Genomic DNA, 17,032 nt, shown 5'->3' with positions numbered 1-17,032 from the left:
AAATGCTGCTTGCTACCGCATAAGGTTTGAAGAGTTCAAACAGCCATACTGAAGAGTAGGAGGAGGTATCAGAGTACATGGAGCGGTTTGTAGAAGTGCAGTGGGTGGTGTGGGCATTCCTACCAATGAGCCACCCGCATGGGTGGGAGTTTCCCAGGTGGTGGGGATGAGGATGGAGAAATGGGTGGAGAATCACTGGCTTGAGATATTTGCATTTTAATATTCTTAAAGACAGGAAGCCTGTATGAAAACGTCTAGATTGAAACCTAATTAAATATAACTTAGGTAATTCTACATTCTCTCTCTCTATATACACATGTATGTATATATATAAAACACACACATATGTACATGTTATACTACACACACACGACAACACAGGATAGACTGATCTATATTTCACTGGTTAGAAATTAGAGCCCTTGGGGCTCCTGGTGGCTCAGTCAGTTAAGCATCCAACTTCGGCTCAGGTCATGATCTCACAGTTCGTAGGTTTGGGCCCCATGTTGGGCTCTGTGCTGACAGCTCAGAGCCAGGAGCCTGCTTCGGATTCTGTGTCTCCCCCTCTCTCTCTTTGTCTGCTCCTCCCCCGTTCATACTCTGTCTCTCTGTCTTTCAAAAATAAATAAAAGTTTTTAAAAAACTTAAAAAAAAAAAAGAAATTAGAGCCCTTGGGATGTCCTGGACCTTGTCAATGACAGTCACCCAGGGAGACAGGCTTCCCACTCACACTTACCCTGGAAAAGGCAGTCGTCTTGACAGCAGCTTAACACGGGCCTTCGCTTGTTCTCAAGGGAGATTTGCAAAGATATCTTACCCTCTGGCCTGCACTTCACTTCACGGGGTACACTGAGCCAGGTCCTGGTATAATGGTCCTAAGAGTCATGAGGAGCAGGGCGGGACCCAGGCAAGGCTCCCTGACCAGAAGCCGGGCTCTCCCCATGGGTGAGCTGGCTTCACATGCACCCCACCTCCAGTGAGCTGGGTGGAAACAGGGGCTGTTGTGTACTCAACAGAGGCAGCAGGGAGCCCGCTCTACCCTCTGGCCTCCATCACCATTAAAGAAAACACTGGGTCTAACTCTAGATGTGTCTCTGCACCTGTGCTGTGTACCACTGTGTACTGTTTCTTGGTGCTGAGTTTGAGTTTTGTTTTCAACCAAAATGTGGCTGTAAGTAACTTCCAATTTGAATAAGGATGAAAATGAAATCTTTCATTAATTATGTCAACGATCTGAATCAAGCTGTCAAGGTGACTAGTTCGCCAAACACAAGGAAGACAGAAGACAGGACAGGAAGGCTCTTCTTGGGCTGGGTTTGTGTAATCAGAGATCATTTGACTCAAATCTGGATTTCTTTTTTTTAACATTTATTCATTTTTTGAGAGACAGAGAGAGACAGAGTATGAGCGGGGGAGGGGCACAGAGAGAGGGAGACACAGAATCCGGAGGGGCTCCAGGCTCTGAGCCGGCTGTCAGCACAGAGCCTGACATGGGGCTCGAACTCACGGACCATGAGATCTCGACCTGAGCTGAAGTTGGACACTTAACTGACTGAGCCACCCAGGTACCCCTCAAATCTGAATCTGTAAATGAGGAGCTAAGGCTGGTTTCCTGAAGGAAAACGAAAAAGCCGTATGAATAAGGAGAGAACAAACTAGTTTTTCATGAAACACATAAAGCCAATTATTTTTCAGGATTCTATCCAACTGCTGAGATGTTAATACATCTCATTACGGCCAATTACCATTTATATCTACTTTTAGAAAGAGATAAAGCTTTGTTTTTTTGTTTTGTTTTGTTTTGTTTTTTTAAAGGCTTTCCTGTAAGTCTGGTAACTATGCTTTTAATTTTAATGTTATTTTTAGAATAAAAGGGTTTTTTTTAATGTTTTAAAATTTTACTTCTGNTACTTTTAGAAAGAGATAAAGCTTTGTTTTTTTGTTTTGTTTTGTTTTGTTTTTTTAAAGGCTTTCCTGTAAGTCTGGTAACTATGCTTTTAATTTTAATGTTATTTTTAGAATAAAAGGTTTTTTTTTAATGTTTTAAAATTTTACTTCTGAGATAGAGAGAGAGGGGGCGGTGTGAGCAGGGGAGGGTCAGAGACAGAGGTAGATACAGAATTTGAAAGAGGCTCCAGGCTCTGAGCTGGCTGTCAGCAGAGCCCCATGGGGGGCTCGAACTCACAAACCATGAGATCATGACCTGAGCCGAAGTCGGACGCTTAACCGACTGAACCACCCAGACGCCCCTAAAATAAAAGGTTTTGATAAAACACTTGTGTCAGACCACCTTAGGTTGAAATACAAATATTCAAATAAGCTTATTTAAATGATTAGATCTCAGGCCTCTAACCAGGTAAAGTACCTGATTTATAAAGACTGGTGACACCAAAAAAATGCCCTGGATGTTCATGACAGAACAGACACCTAGATGGTTTTGGCAGGGAGGAAGGTATGATGAGCCAAGCCTGAAGCATCTCTGGTCTCTCTCAGGGCTCAAAGGTCTGACCCCACAGAGCTTGTGTGTGGGCATGAGCCTCGCTGAGGACCCACAGGTCCATAACACACCTTTCCTGTCCTAACCACTCCAGCTTGGAGTGTTAGTGTGATCTGGGTGGGCCTTCAGTTCTAGTGCACATTCTGGCCTCCCCTTCACATCTCCAAGTGATAACCAGCAAATTCAGGAGAGGGCAGAACCCAAGCATGAGGCTTTCTCATTCCTCCCTCTCCTCACCTTCATGATGGCTCTGAGCATGTGCCACACTTACACATTCTCAGTGAAGTGGATATAGCAGGGAAAGGAACAGGGGCTTCAAAAATCACAAAGAATTATACTCTTTCCCTTCGGGATCTCTCTTCTTCTAAATTGCATTCGTGAAGGGATGGAAGAAGTTATGCAGAGTTGGGAGATGGTGGCTTCAATATCTGGACAGTTGTATATGCGTTCTGTGTTTTTACGGAGGGACTTCAACACTCCGGGGAGGAAAGGGGATTTAGGGCTAAACCGGAGGGCTGCGTATTTGAAAGAGCCCAGGTGCATGATGGGAGGCGAAAGGGCAGCGCTGAGGTCTTGCACACCCTAGGGCCAGTACGCCACCCCCCCGGGACCATACCTGAAAGCAGCAGCCAGAGGTCCCCCCGCATGCTCTCCGGAATGCCCTTCAACACCAGCTCCCGGGTTTTTTCTGTGCGGTACATGCAGATCCCTTGCCCATACTCGGCAAAGTGAATTTTCCAAGCTTGCTCCTTCAAGAACTCTTTGGCCTGAAAGGGATAATGAAACACTACTACGTGCCATCCTCTGTCCATATATCAGAGATGGACAGGAGACGTTGGCGGGAAGGTCAGAATATCTCCCCTGGTGGATGGATAGAACTCAGAAGGACAAAGAACTCAGATTTTCTGCACTCCTTCCCTAATTGGACGCCTGAACCACAGCCTCTGGTTCTGCCTTGACGCTTTCTAGACCAGACCGGAAATGGGTCAGTAGAATGTGAATTAGATTTATGGCTTTATGTCTACACCTCCAAGTGAAAGTGAGTTAATGTTTTTAAATGTGGGCTGAGAAATTACATACTCCTTTGTTGACTGACTTAAACAATAAAGATGAGGTTAAAAAAAAGTCACCTGGAGATGCCATAACTCATTTCCTTCTGTGTAGAAGCCGTTCTACAATCTAAAGAGAGATTTAGATAAAAATCTGCTTTGCTTATAGGAAAATGTTTATTTACACAGCTATTTATCAGTTTTCTTTTATTAAAAAATATTTTTAAATGTTATTGTTCTAATGAAGAAAGCTTCAGGCAAGAGCAGGAGGCACCCACCAGCTTCGGGTTGAATTCCTCGGGAGACCGCCGCCGATACATGGTCATCAGGGTCTGCGTGGCCGTGGGAGCGCTGTTGCCGTTCAGGTTGAACTGGCGCTCGCCATCGGCCTCGGAGCTCGTGCTTCTCTGCGGGCTGGAGGAGACAAGGCTGCTGGGCCGAGAATACACCTGCCGAGGGAGGGAGGGACAGACAGTGAAAGGGTTTGGGCCGCAGAATCCCCTTCTTCAGTGTCCTCTGGACAGACATCCGCAGCTACATCATGGTCCCACACTGTTTCCTGCTATGTGAAGACACAGGAGGAAGGCAGCAGTCCAGCATCTTGGCGGGGATTAGACAGGCCCGTGGGTCATAGAACACAGAGCTTCAGTGCTCAATATGGGTTTCCTCTAATTTTTGATGCATTTTTGTAACAAACTGGTTGGCTGTTAGCCTACGATTAGCATGCAGACGAAGCACGATGTGGCTGAATCAACTGCTTATTGACAGAAAGACCGCCTCCTCGGGCCCTCTATAGTTTCTGATGCCTACAAGATCCTGGGTAGACAGGGGCAGGGATGTTCCTTGTGAGGTCAGCATCTTTACAATATGTTTTAGCTGCCAATTTCCCTGGATGTTGGCCCAGGGCCTAATTCAAAAGGGACACAATAGATATTTTTTTATATACAAAAAATAACAAAATCATCATCATGATGTTGCATTTCAGATTTGAGACTTTATTTAGTGACGTCTGTGCATTCCTGACAATGTCACCATAGGGACCAGAGTCACTTGCTGTGTAAACAAGACAAATCACTCAATGATTTCTTCACCTACAACACAGGAGGGTGAAACCAGATGATCTACAAAGCTCTGTCCAGCTCTGTGATCCCAAATACAAACTCCATGAGATTCAAATGAGTTATTGCTCAGATACTGCCCTGGGCCATCAGGGTAGATGCCTTATCTTAGCACAGCTGCAAAGCTTGCAGATCAAACAGAACAGATGAGGAAGAGAACATTCTAGGGCAGAGTAACAGGACAAACACAAACACCCTCAGGTGTCTCCCACTGACCTCATCATCTGAGCTGTTGTAGCTGCCTGCAAACTCTTTGTCCGAGTATATTTTGGAGGTGGTCTGTTGCAGGAAATCAGAGATCCTCTGCACTAGAAAATCTCTATCTTTCAAATTGGCAAACAGGAAGGTCATCCTGTTCCTGGTGCTGATGGATAAAGGGCTGGGGAGTACGCTGGAGCTGTCTGCCTTTTCCACAATTGTCACCTGAAAAGAAACATGAAACAAAGCATTACTTGCCAGGGATCACCCAGCAGCAGCCTCTGAGCAGCACAAAACAAGGAACACAGCACTTTTATATTCTGGAGGACCTACCCATATGTTACTGAGGCAAAATGAGATTCTTCAACTCTGTTCCAATAAAATAAAATAGCGCATAGCAAATCAAACCGGAGCTCTTATCAGAAGCTGGAATTGTTCTGCTGGGCTTTCCAAATCAGCAGATCTACACTGGGAGTGATTTTGTGCCCTGGGACACATTTGGCAACATCTAGAAGCACTTCCAGTTGTCACAAGTAGAGGGTACGAGTGGCATCTAGCAGGTAGAAGCCAGGGATGCTGCTAAACACCCTGCAGTGCACAGAGCAGCCAGCCTCCACCTAAGCCTGGCCCATGGCATTGATAGGGCCAAGCTTTAGAAAACTTGTCGTGAAGAAACTCCTTGATTTTCATTAAAATTTCATGGAGCCATAACGGAGTGGACACCTAGCTGCTGCATCATCCATAAGAGAAAGAAACAACCCATGATACTTGTGTTTTATTCGAAGATTAATGATGAGATGGTTTTCAAAATCCCACTAACCTTTCAAACGTCTCATTGGAATTCCAGAGCTTTGCATCCCTCCCCTCTTTCCACTTCAACGTTTTAAAGGCTCCATTCTGAACAGACGTGATGTAAACAGTTTAGCTGCAACCCTATCTGCACTGGCTGACTCTGTGCGCGTGCATGCGTGTGGTGAAGTAAATCTACCACATCAGGAGACAAGCAGGAAAGAAGGACATCTGTTTTAGCTCTGAAGACACGCATTTGGTGCTTTATAATAGGATTTCCCTCAACTGGAAACGAAGATAAATGCATTAAAATATTTTTCTTTAGAAGCACCTGAGAAGCTCAGTCAGTAAAGCGCCTGACTTTGGCTCAGGTCATAATCTCACGGCTCATAAGTTCAAGCCCCGCATCAGGCTCTTCTGTCAGCACAGAGCCTGCTTTGGATCCTCTGTCCCCTCCACTCTGCCCCTTCCCTGCTCACATGCACGCTCTTTCTCCCTCAAAAATAAACATTAAAAAATTTTTTTTCTGGGGCACCTGGGTGGCTCAGTCGGTTAAGCATTCGACTTTGGCTCAGGTCATGATCTCATGGCTTGTGGGTTTGAACCCCATGTAGGGCTCTGTTTAGACAGCTCAGAGCCTGGAGCCTGCTTTGGATTCTGTGTGTGTGTCTCTCTCTCGGTCCAACCCCCACTGTGCTCTCTCTCTCTCAAAAATAAACATTAAAAATTTTTTAAACATTTTTCTTTAGCACATTAGGAAAAAAAAATCTTGAAGCAAGTCCTAGATAAATGGTTTATTTGCAGCAGCTCTGACTACAATACTTAAAGTTCAATTTTTCTTCCCCTCTTCATTTCCACCTGTAAGCAGTCTAGACAGGTCCAGCTTTAGCCTCTTTATCAATATTTTTATGTGAAATACATTATCCCCGAAGCAGAACTTTAAAACCTGACTTCTACTTGCAGACTTTATAAATGCAGATAGTTGGATATATACTTATATATTTTAAAGGAATCCTGAGATACGTGGAGTTGCACATAAAAGTGGGTTTTTTCCTAATGCAAGAAAGCTGAAGAAATGGGAAAAACAATTTCTTTACCATGAAAAGGATTTCCCCATGGCACTTAAAACATGTTAAATAATACCTATTTTTAAAAGGTCTATAGAAGCTCCTTTTCTTATAATTTTTTTCTGATTCTTTTGGTCACCAGATCTCTCAGACTAAATGACAAATGCCAAGGGAACTAAGGGTTCAAGTTCCATACCTAAAGCCCAGACAGCCATATGATATTTGATGAGGGCAAAGTGGAAAGATCTTTAGCTAGATTATAAGCACAGAAACAACCAGGAAGCTGCCATATAAAACATATGAATGCTCACATGCACTACAAAATATTTTTTGCTGACAAATTATTTCCGGTAGAATCCTATCCCATGAGCTTTGTGACAAAGAAAGGGTAACAGCTACATTTGAGTATTCTAGTTTAATAAGACATAATAAGACACATTTGCCTTACCAGCTAGAGTTATAAAATAGACTGGAATTTAATCAAAGCTTGATATTTAATATATAATATTTGCAAGGTAATTTATAATTAAAAAAAGAGAGACTTCATCTGGAAACTCTATCTAATGAGGAACCTAATTGGTTCATTTTTACCTTCCTGCTTTGCTGCCTCAATAATTTCTTCAAAATCTGTAGTAACATAATTCCATGATTCTGTGTCAATTTGGTCTCCCTTAAGTCTATATGTGAAATATATGTTAACAATATCCAGTCAATATTTTAGCTTATTTATAAAAAAATTAAATGAAACGTGGGGCACCTGGGTGGATCAATCCGTTGAGCATCTGACTTTGGCTCAGGTCATGATCTCCTGGTTTGTGAGTTTGAGCCCCACGTCAGGCTCTGTGCTGACAGCTCAGAGCCTGGAGCCTGCTTTGGATTCTGNCAAGTTCCATACCTAAAGCCCAGACAGCCATATGATATTTGATGAGGGCAAAGTGGAAAGATCTTTAGCTAGATTATAAGCACAGAAACAACCAGGAAGCTGCCATATAAAACATATGAATGCTCACATGCACTACAAAATATTTTTTGCTGACAAATTATTTCCGGTAGAATCCTATCCCATGAGCTTTGTGACAAAGAAAGGGTAACAGCTACATTTGAGTATTCTAGTTTAATAAGACACATTTGCCTTACCAGCTAGGGTTATAAAATAGACTAGAATTTAATCAAAGCTTGATATTTAATATATAATATTTGCAAGGTAATTTATAATTAAAAAAAGAGACTTCATCTGGAAACTCTATCTAATGAGGAACCTAATTGGTTCATTTTTACCTTCCTGCTTTGCTGCCTCAATAATTTCTTCAAAATCTGTAGTAACATAATTCCATGATTCTGTGTCAATTTGGTCTCCCTTAAGTCTATATGTGAAATATATGTTAACAATATCCAGTCAATATTTTAGCTTATTTATAAAAAAATTAAATGAAACGTGGGGCACCTGGGTGGATCAATCCGTTGAGCATCTGACTTTGGCTCAGGTCATGATCTCCTGGTTTGTGAGTTTGAGCCCCACGTCAGGCTCTGTGCTGACAGCTCAGAGCCTGGAGCCTGCTTTGGATTCTGTGTCTCCCTCTCTCTCTGTTTCTCCTCTGCTGGTGCTCTGTCTCTCTCTCTCTCAAAAATAAACATTAAAAAAAATTAAACAAAGCAATGATTATTAGTTTATACAATCCTAAATGTGTCCATTTCAAGTAGGATGCAATGTTCCCACGGAGACTACTGCTCATCAGTCAGTTTAACTCAGCCCTGAAAGGTGACAAATCACTCTCTGCNCCACCCCATCACTTTTCTGTCATTAAGGTTACCTAAAAGTAGTAAAAATTACATTAAGTCCTTTGCTTCTTCCACTAGTCAGGATTAGGGGTCTACCATTCATATATCTTGGAGATTCACCAGGTTAAGGGGAAGGTCACTGCTGTTTCATTGAGCTATTTCTTTGGAGTTGCATCCACCAATCACAACATGCTTTACTTCTCAATGCTACATCCACAATTGCTCCTCCTCCGATTTACCCTGAAATATAACTGAATTATCTCTACTCTACCACCTGTTAGGGAAAACAAGCCAGCAGAAGATGGGTTGAGATTATCAATCCCCATTCTCTCAGTTGCCCTGAACACTCACTATTGTATTGCATACTGCACTGAAGGGTAAAGAGCCAGCTGGAGACGGTGAACAGGAGAACGGACATATTGACAGCAGCTTATAACTCCCTCCACTCTATCGCCCTCTGGATAAACAGAGTGATGACTTGCTCAGATTCACAAATAAACATTCTTAATCCTGAAGTGGATTTCCCTAGATGGTGCAGGTAACTTGCTTGTAGATAGTACTCAAGGAAGAAAATTAAGTTTAATAAGTCTATGGCAAAGAAGGTGCATTTGCTGAGAAATGTTATAAAATCCATTCCAGGGCTAAATGTAAATACTTGTTGAATTATCTGTCTCAGAATTGCCCCCACAACATATTCTGGCCTCAAAACGTGTTATAATACCAGTTAGCTCATCCCCTAAGATGGAGAGCTAGATTCGATAACTGCCTAACATTTTGCATTCCTTTTGATCCACCAGCTTTTAGGAATTCATAATTCATACTTTAAGGAAAATTATACATATGATTGGGAAAATGAAAACAATGTAAGAGCCCAACCACAAGGAACTGAGCAAATAAGCTTTATATATCCATTTAATGGAATAATATTCAATCATTAAAAATTACACTGTAAGAGAAGATTTAATGATATGGGGGATAGTTTAATATATACTCAGTATTAAGGGAAATAGGTAAAAAATAAAAATTCCCTATGTTTTATATCTAAATAATATATCTAATAATAAATAATATATAGATATTTAGATATTTAGATATAAATAATATATCTAAATAATATAAATGACATACATAGCAAAGTATAGATAAAGTCTGGGAAGCCATACAGCAGAATAACAGTTGCTATCTTTGACAGATGGAACTAAGGGTGAATTTTGTTTTCTTTTTATTTGTCTATAGTTTCACAAATCTTCTCTGACAATAGTGNCCCTGTAAATTATTCTTAAAACAAGAAAAAAAAACCAAACAGAAAATAAATCTGCTTACATGATTAAAACATTTTCTTTAAGGAACCAAGGCAGAGGGAAACTTGAATCCTTTACTCTAGGGAGTCTTAACAAAGGGTNCCAGGTGCCCCATCACTCTTAATTATATAATCAAAGCTTCTAACCACCCTAACTTGTAGAAAAAGGAACAGGGTGGGTTGAAAGTTATTACCAGGACAACTTCAAGACTGTAATACTTACAGCCTCCAGCAGCCTAGCCTGGAGTTCCTTCTTAACTCGAAACCTCCTGGCAAGATTTCCACACAAGTACCAGAATAATCTACCACCGTGAAGACATGACAGGACCCACCTCCCCCCTCCTCTCAGAGAGAGTAAGAATGTGTACAGAGTAAGAACNGAGGGAGACCTAGAATCCGAAGCAGGCTCCAGGCTCTGAGCTGTCAGCAGAGCCCCGACTCGAAGCTTGAACTCACAGACCACGAGATCATGACCTGAGCCAGTCAAGCACTTAACCGACTGAGNGACACTTAACCGACTGAGCCACCCAGGCGCCCCACAGGAAAGGCACTTGCCCACATTTTCCCGGCTCCCTCTGCCTGTGAACCAAGTCTGGGCCTCCCCAGTGTGCCCCCATGGCCTCTCCTAGAGGGACTGTGAGGTACAACAGTCTTTTCATAGCAATCCCCTCCTGATGTGTCTGGCCTCACCACACCTGAATAACAGTACAATCTCCATCTTAAAATACTAGGCTGCCTTTTCTAGGAAGAAGATCTCTTGCCAGTCACTGAGATTACTGACAACACACAAAAGGGTGTGGCAGGTGCCACCCAAGAATTATGAGCACTCACCTATAGTTAAAAGCCAAGGAAATGCTGGTAAAAACCCATTCCTGGTTCACACAGAAGAGTATTACAAATGCAACTCCTAAGATCTCCATCCCCCCCAACACCTACCTCACGGAGTGGGATGATAAGGCTACATAGGTTCTCCTCCTTGCTGGTAAAGCAGATGTAGTTTGTGGACACAAACATCTGCCCCAAAATGTGCATTTTGTTGAATGGAGTCCAGAGGGTGCAGTCTGTATGGCCGTCTAATTTTTCATCTTTCGGCAACCGGAAAAGTGCGCGGTATCTCTCACTCTTTGCCCTGGCATCAAGATCGCTGGAAGGCAGGAACAATGTCACCTCACACAAGAGCTAGGTTTCCACACCTTCTCAAGGATGTGCCAGCCCATCTCTCCGCCCTTCGATCTTGTCAGACGTATCCCTACCTTCTTGGGTTTCTACTGGAGCTAACTCCAACCTATGACTCAAAAGTGTAATGTAATATTTTAATAGACTTAGGTCCCTTGTGTAGTCATTTTACAATCAAGATCGATAAATGTTAAAGAATCGCAGGAAAACTAAGCCTGGATAGGAAACCCATTCTTTTTCTAAAGGAATACAGTAATTTCTGAGGAGACGATTACATTGATATTTATCCAGGGTCATTTTCTGGACCTTATCTTTTAAGAAAGACCTAATGAGAATGCAAACAAGCCTCATGACTGCTGGATATCACTGTCTGCCCTAAAAAGTCAACAGAACTGCCTGAAACACAGGAACAACCCACCTCTTCGACAACCAGAGTTTCCAACCTCAGCTGGGTCCGCTGTTGACTACAATCTTTTTTCCCTTTTTCCTGTTTACCATGTTGGTCGTTCAAACCTCTCCTCTCAAGCTTCTATGCCACCCCAGCCCCTGGGTGGTGAAGTTTCTGGCTTCACAGAGCAAAGAGGAGCTCCCCACCCCTCTCCCACACCCTCCTTCCTTTTACTTCCGAATTACCTCCATCCTCACCTACTCTTACTTCCTTTCCATTTCAGAGGGAGAGGTATCTGCACACACAAGCATCTTTTTCCACCCAGTATCGGATGTCACTATTAAAATAACTGGTTTTCTTACAGCTGTAGCTCTGTGCTCCTTCCTTCCCCGCACCTACCCTCAGCCCGCACTCTTCCCATTCTGTGCTGTACTCAAATCTTTCACATTCTATCAGAGCAACACCCCCCTCCTTTCCCATTGAATTTCTTGAAAAAGCAGTCTATACTTGCCTAATTCCCACCCCCTTGCCTTCCATTTGCTATTCAATCCACTACAGTTAACACCATTCACCCTCAACCACTCTCCTGAAACACGTTTCAAATCACCAAGTATCTTAACTGCAGTGATCTCTTGTCAGGTCCCAATTGCCAGCTATATGCCAGTGACTTCCAATTCCATGTATGTTACTGGACCCACCTCCAAAGTGATGTTCTGCAGGCAACTCACCGTGATCAAAGCCGAGCTCTCCCATCCCTTGTACATGCTCTCCCTGTCTCATTCCCCATCTCAGTCCGGGACAATTCCATGCATACAATCACACCTGAGAGCATCAACTTTCCCTTTGCTTTCTCTCTAGCTCCACTCCCACATCTACACTTCCAGGCTTCCCTGCAGCCTCTGCTCATCCCATGTGCTGCCCCTTTCCAGATATTAATGGACTTCATTCCCTCTGTGCTCTTGCCTTGTGATTCCTGCATCATGTTATTCCATCTGCCTGAAATATCCATCCTAGTGAACTGCATGGGTAACTTCTACCGCCTCCTGAGAGTCCACTCCAAGCAGCCTCCCCTGAGGGCCTCTTCCACCACCCTGCCCCGTCTCCCCACACGTGTGCTCATGGCGCAGCGCCCACAGGACCAGAAGAGTTCCCGTCACTTTGTGCCAAAGCTGGCTGTGTCCCTCTCACTCATTGAACTGTGACTGCTTCTGACAGTCTCTTTCAGTTCTGTATTTATACCCAGAAAAGTGTTGAGAACCCTTGAAGTGGTTAAGAAAAGGTTAAATTTCATAAAAGAATGTAAAGGTTTCTTTTTTCTAAAGTGTGCGAGACTCTGTCTCTGTCACCTACCGTTTTAGAGCCGATACTTTTTTAGGAGACTTCTTTTTCAGTTTGGGCAGGGATCTATCTTGTTCAAACCCCTCATTGTCTAAAAGTTGCCTCATGGCTATGTTGGCGAGCTGTTCCATTAACTTGAAGGTCTCATTGATGTTGAGAAATACAGAGAAGAAATGTTCACTGGACCTCGTGCTCACTTTGATCACGTCGGGGAGAAGCAGCGTGGCGTTCTTCTCAAGCTGTGTGATGTCCACCCACCGGATTACCAGCTTGGCTGGGCACAGGGAACAAGGCTGGTCAACATCTGGCTCCTTAAAACCCCCTGAGGATCATTCAGCCTCACAACCCAGCCCCCAATCTTGGTGCACTCCTTCCTTTGAGTTTGCTTGCCCATATTTATTACTGTTTTGGTTGTTTAAGAGACAAACTCACACCACATAAATTGAGTTCACAATCCTTATGGATTTAAGTCCACATCAGCTGCATGAATGATAATTTTGGTGAATCTTTATTACTTAATAACTTTTTTTTTTTTTTTACAAATATTAGACAAAAATAATTGACTTCACTTGTTAAATGGTTAAAACACAGTATTGATCCAGTCATAACTACAGATATATTTCTGGCATTTTGATGTGGTTTATGAGTTCAGGGCAAACCTCAGCAGATTCTCCCAAGCTTCCCTCTGAAACTCTAGACAACTCACCTTCCCTTCCCATAAGGAAAGAGTAAAAGCAAAGGTGGTTAATACTGAGGTACATCCAACCCTGACGGGGGACCTTCCCCTTCCAGTAGCTGCAAGAATAATAGTTGACAAGCTTCTCTTCCTCGGGCATCCCAAACAGCCTGTGGAATTTCACAATGGCTTCTTTAAACTTCTCCGTGTCATCATCTTCCTTCACATCGTTGATCTTGTTATACTCTGCAATGATGCCCTAAGCAAGGATGAAACAGGCATGCAGCTGCTATTAATATGACTAGGGCTGCTTTTTTCTGTGTGCTATACATATTGGAAAGGAAAGAAGAGAACGATTTCTAATGCTAGAATTTTCTTTTAAATTGATCAGTTATTTTCAAAGGCAACCCCAAATTCTAAGCCAGTTACCAAGGAGCATTTGCATACTAAAAGATTCTGAAATGACAATGTAGATTTGATTATGTTTGTTGGTGCTAATCATGTTATAAAGTGAACTTAGAATGAAGCCCATGGTTTTATTTTGCAGTTGGGTTCCTAGGCAATCCCGATGGCCAATAAACTGGGAATAAGCTTGGAGACTCTCAAGTAGGCTAATACTTGCTCTTCCCCTGGACCACTTAGCAGGGTTTGGACCTAAAGTCAGAATAAGGAGAATATTAGAAGGAAGTGATGTATAGCAAACCAAATGATACCCATGTTTTGAGTGGAAAAACATTCAAACTACACTATCCAAGATCTACTAAATACCGCACTTTTCAAATGCTCATCTAAATTGATGAGAGTATTTATGAGGATACAGAACTGAGAAACAATACTCTGGCACACTGCAGGGCCTAATACGCTAATATCAACAGACCAGGCCTTGCCAACTAATTTCAACGGTAAAGGTAATAGTCCCTATTAAGGTTCAACTCCCAATTTCCTCACCTTTAAGAAAAGAGAGGATCCAGAATGCAGAACCTCTCCTTAGTTTGCTATAATTTTTCAGTGGACCGGATGATGGAACAAAGGGATGGAATATCTCCTTCCTTTATGTTGTGCAGACTCCACCTAACATACCCAGCTTCCAGGCAACAGCTCCACATAACTAAAAAGCTACTAGAATCCAAATACTTGGGAGGTCCTATACTGGACTAAATTTCTATTCATTTAAATATGCAAAGGACATTGACTGAGAATTCACAAAAAGGAAAATTAACTTAGGAAACATGAAAAAAATGTTCAACTTGATCATCAAAGAGAAAACTAAAACAAGACCCCAACTTTTACCTATTAAATTTGCAAAACCATTTAAATGACCAGATTGTTGAAAAGTAAGGAAATTACACAGGGATCCAATACACTGACAATCTCTACTAAGGTCCATTAAAAATGTATAAACTAACTCAGTAACCAACATTTTGTAATCTATCCCAAAGGAAGGAAAAACTATAGGAAACCTTATATGAACAAAAGTGTTCACCGCATTGTATTACTGTTTGTGCCTGTTCCCCACTGGCCTAGAAGCTAAGGAGACTTCTAGAAAGAGAATGGTAAGGTCAATAGTGGGCTAATATTCCATTATTAAAATAACAACTAAAAATCATATAACAATATCAGTCAAGGAAACAAAGGCATGATCAAAACTATGTACAGTAAGACTACTATTATGATAAGATGCATTCCAGAAGTCTAGAAAGAAATACACAAAATGTTATCCATGGGTTTGGATTATGGCTGCCTCTGTAGTTAATTATTACATTTATAATTTATAAAAGTTAATTAAATCTCAAAACAGATAAATTTGTTGGTTCCCTTCATTATTGGACAACTGGGAATGCTTAAACCATTCATTTGCACATGAATGACATTCTTTCACACATAATTGCATTAATAGCAATTCCTTCCTAGTAATTGGTTTCAGGGGAATTAAATGTGACATTTTGGGTGTAATAAAAACAGTGAAAAGAATAGCTGTTTGACATAATTGGTTCTTGTTTTATTTTCTGTTTTCTAGTGTTTGTTTTTGTTTTCCTCCTGGCTATTGTCACTTCTAAGCTTCAGTTTCTTCCTATAGCTCTTTATTTTATCTTATTGTCCAAAGACACGCCTTCTGAGGGAGGTCTAGGAAACCGTAACCGAGAACCTCAGTAGGGGCTCCTAGATGGGGAAGAGGCCTCATGCCCTTTCCCGCACCAGTCTCTGTCCCCTGTGACGTGGTCAAATGAGGACCCTCACACTCTCTCCATTTTTATTACTTCCCAGAAGTTCAGATGGATGACTCAGAAATGAAATGAAGAAGTTATAAAATCAGATGGGTTTTATCAATAAAACAACTCTCCATTACTCAGGAACACTTTTTTGTTTGGAAGCTCCCACCTCCTCCCAGCTTCAAACTGAACCTTTCCAATGTCCTCCCCGCTCTCATTTTTACCCTCTTCACTACGTGTCTAGTCTCTATAATTACGACAGAGTAGAAACTGAAATCAGTCGTCTTGAAGCAGTCTAAATATCCATCTTGAGGGGCAAAGGGAGGGAGAAAAGGGGAAGGTGATATGTTGTATGTGTTTTTGTGCTACTCAGCCCTCACTAATTTTATGTGGTCCAGGTAAAATTCAGTTCTCTCCTTCCAAAACATTAGATCCTGAACAGCGATGATATTCCACTTATTTTTCTGATTATAAAATTACTACTTGCTCATGTAAAAGTTCAGGGAAGGAAAAGAAATCAAACAGAAATTGGCCATCCTGTGGCATTTTAATGAGAAGTAAACTATCAGATCACTTCCTAGATTTCTTCCTTAACCTGGGTGTAAAGAAAGGCTTTCTAACTATGCCTAAAAATCTGGAAAGAATTTATAATTTTGACTAAATAACACATTTAAATGTTCCATGGCAAAAACTATAATGAGCAAAGTAAAAAGACAAATGACAAATTCAGAGAAATTATCTATGATCCGTATCACTGACCAAAGGCTAATGACATTTATATAAAAGAACTTTAAAAGATTAAAGAAAAATAAGACCAAAGTCCCATAGAAAAATAGGCAAAACACATCAGCGATCTACAGCTATATAAAAATGGCCATTAAATATCCAAAATGTTCAACTTCACTTGTAAGTGAGATAAATACAAATTAAAACAACTCTAAAATATTTTTCCCCCATCAGACAGGCCAAAACCCAAAAACCTGATAATCTGCCTCTTTGGTGAAGCTGTCGGGAAACAGGCATTCCCCTACATGCCAGTGGGAATGTAAAAGGTTACATTTTACATCCTGTCGGGGGCAGGGTGGGAATTTGTCAATATTCAGCAAAATGACACATACATTTTGCACTTCTACAAGTTTATCTTACAAATACATCCCTACAATACAAAAACAGATATGCATACATACATCCATGTTTATTATAATTCATGCATAAAATTATAATTCACGCATATACTGTATATTTGTGTGTATGTGTGTATAAGTAGATAGATAATTATAGCAAAATACCAGAAACTACTTGAATGTTCCAGTGTAAGAGAGTTCTCTACAGTATATACATACATAATCTGCACTCATTAAAAAGAATTAGGCACTAAATGTAACATGGGGTCCTGATTTGGATCATGGAATAAAAAAGAACATGAAATGGTAAATCTGGTAAAATC

General features: G+C 41.6%; 1 protein-coding gene across 1 annotated transcript in view; it reads right to left on the bottom strand.

The window, feature by feature from the left end:
- TBC1D9 (TBC1 domain family member 9) overlaps nt 1-17,032 on the bottom strand; it is a 65,566-nt gene that overhangs the window by 31,074 nt on the left and 17,460 nt on the right. The window contains exons 4-9 of the mRNA XM_077755899.1: nt 13,406-13,634; nt 12,712-12,973; nt 10,734-10,941; nt 4,881-5,087; nt 3,825-3,995; nt 3,114-3,264 (exon numbers count right to left, since the gene is read on the bottom strand). Coding sequence (XP_077612025.1) covers nt 3,114-3,264; nt 3,825-3,995; nt 4,881-5,087; nt 10,734-10,941; nt 12,712-12,973; nt 13,406-13,634 — 1,228 coding nt within the window. The remainder of the gene's footprint in view (nt 1-3,113; nt 3,265-3,824; nt 3,996-4,880; nt 5,088-10,733; nt 10,942-12,711; nt 12,974-13,405; nt 13,635-17,032) is intronic.

This window comes from Crocuta crocuta, unplaced genomic scaffold, assembly GCF_008692635.1.
Source record: "Crocuta crocuta isolate KB4526 unplaced genomic scaffold, BGI_CrCroc_1.0 scaffold112, whole genome shotgun sequence".
Classification (NCBI taxonomy): Eukaryota; Metazoa; Chordata; class Mammalia; order Carnivora; family Hyaenidae; genus Crocuta; species Crocuta crocuta.
Note: the sequence above shows the minus strand (reverse complement) of the source record. Positions and strands in the feature narration are given on the sequence as shown.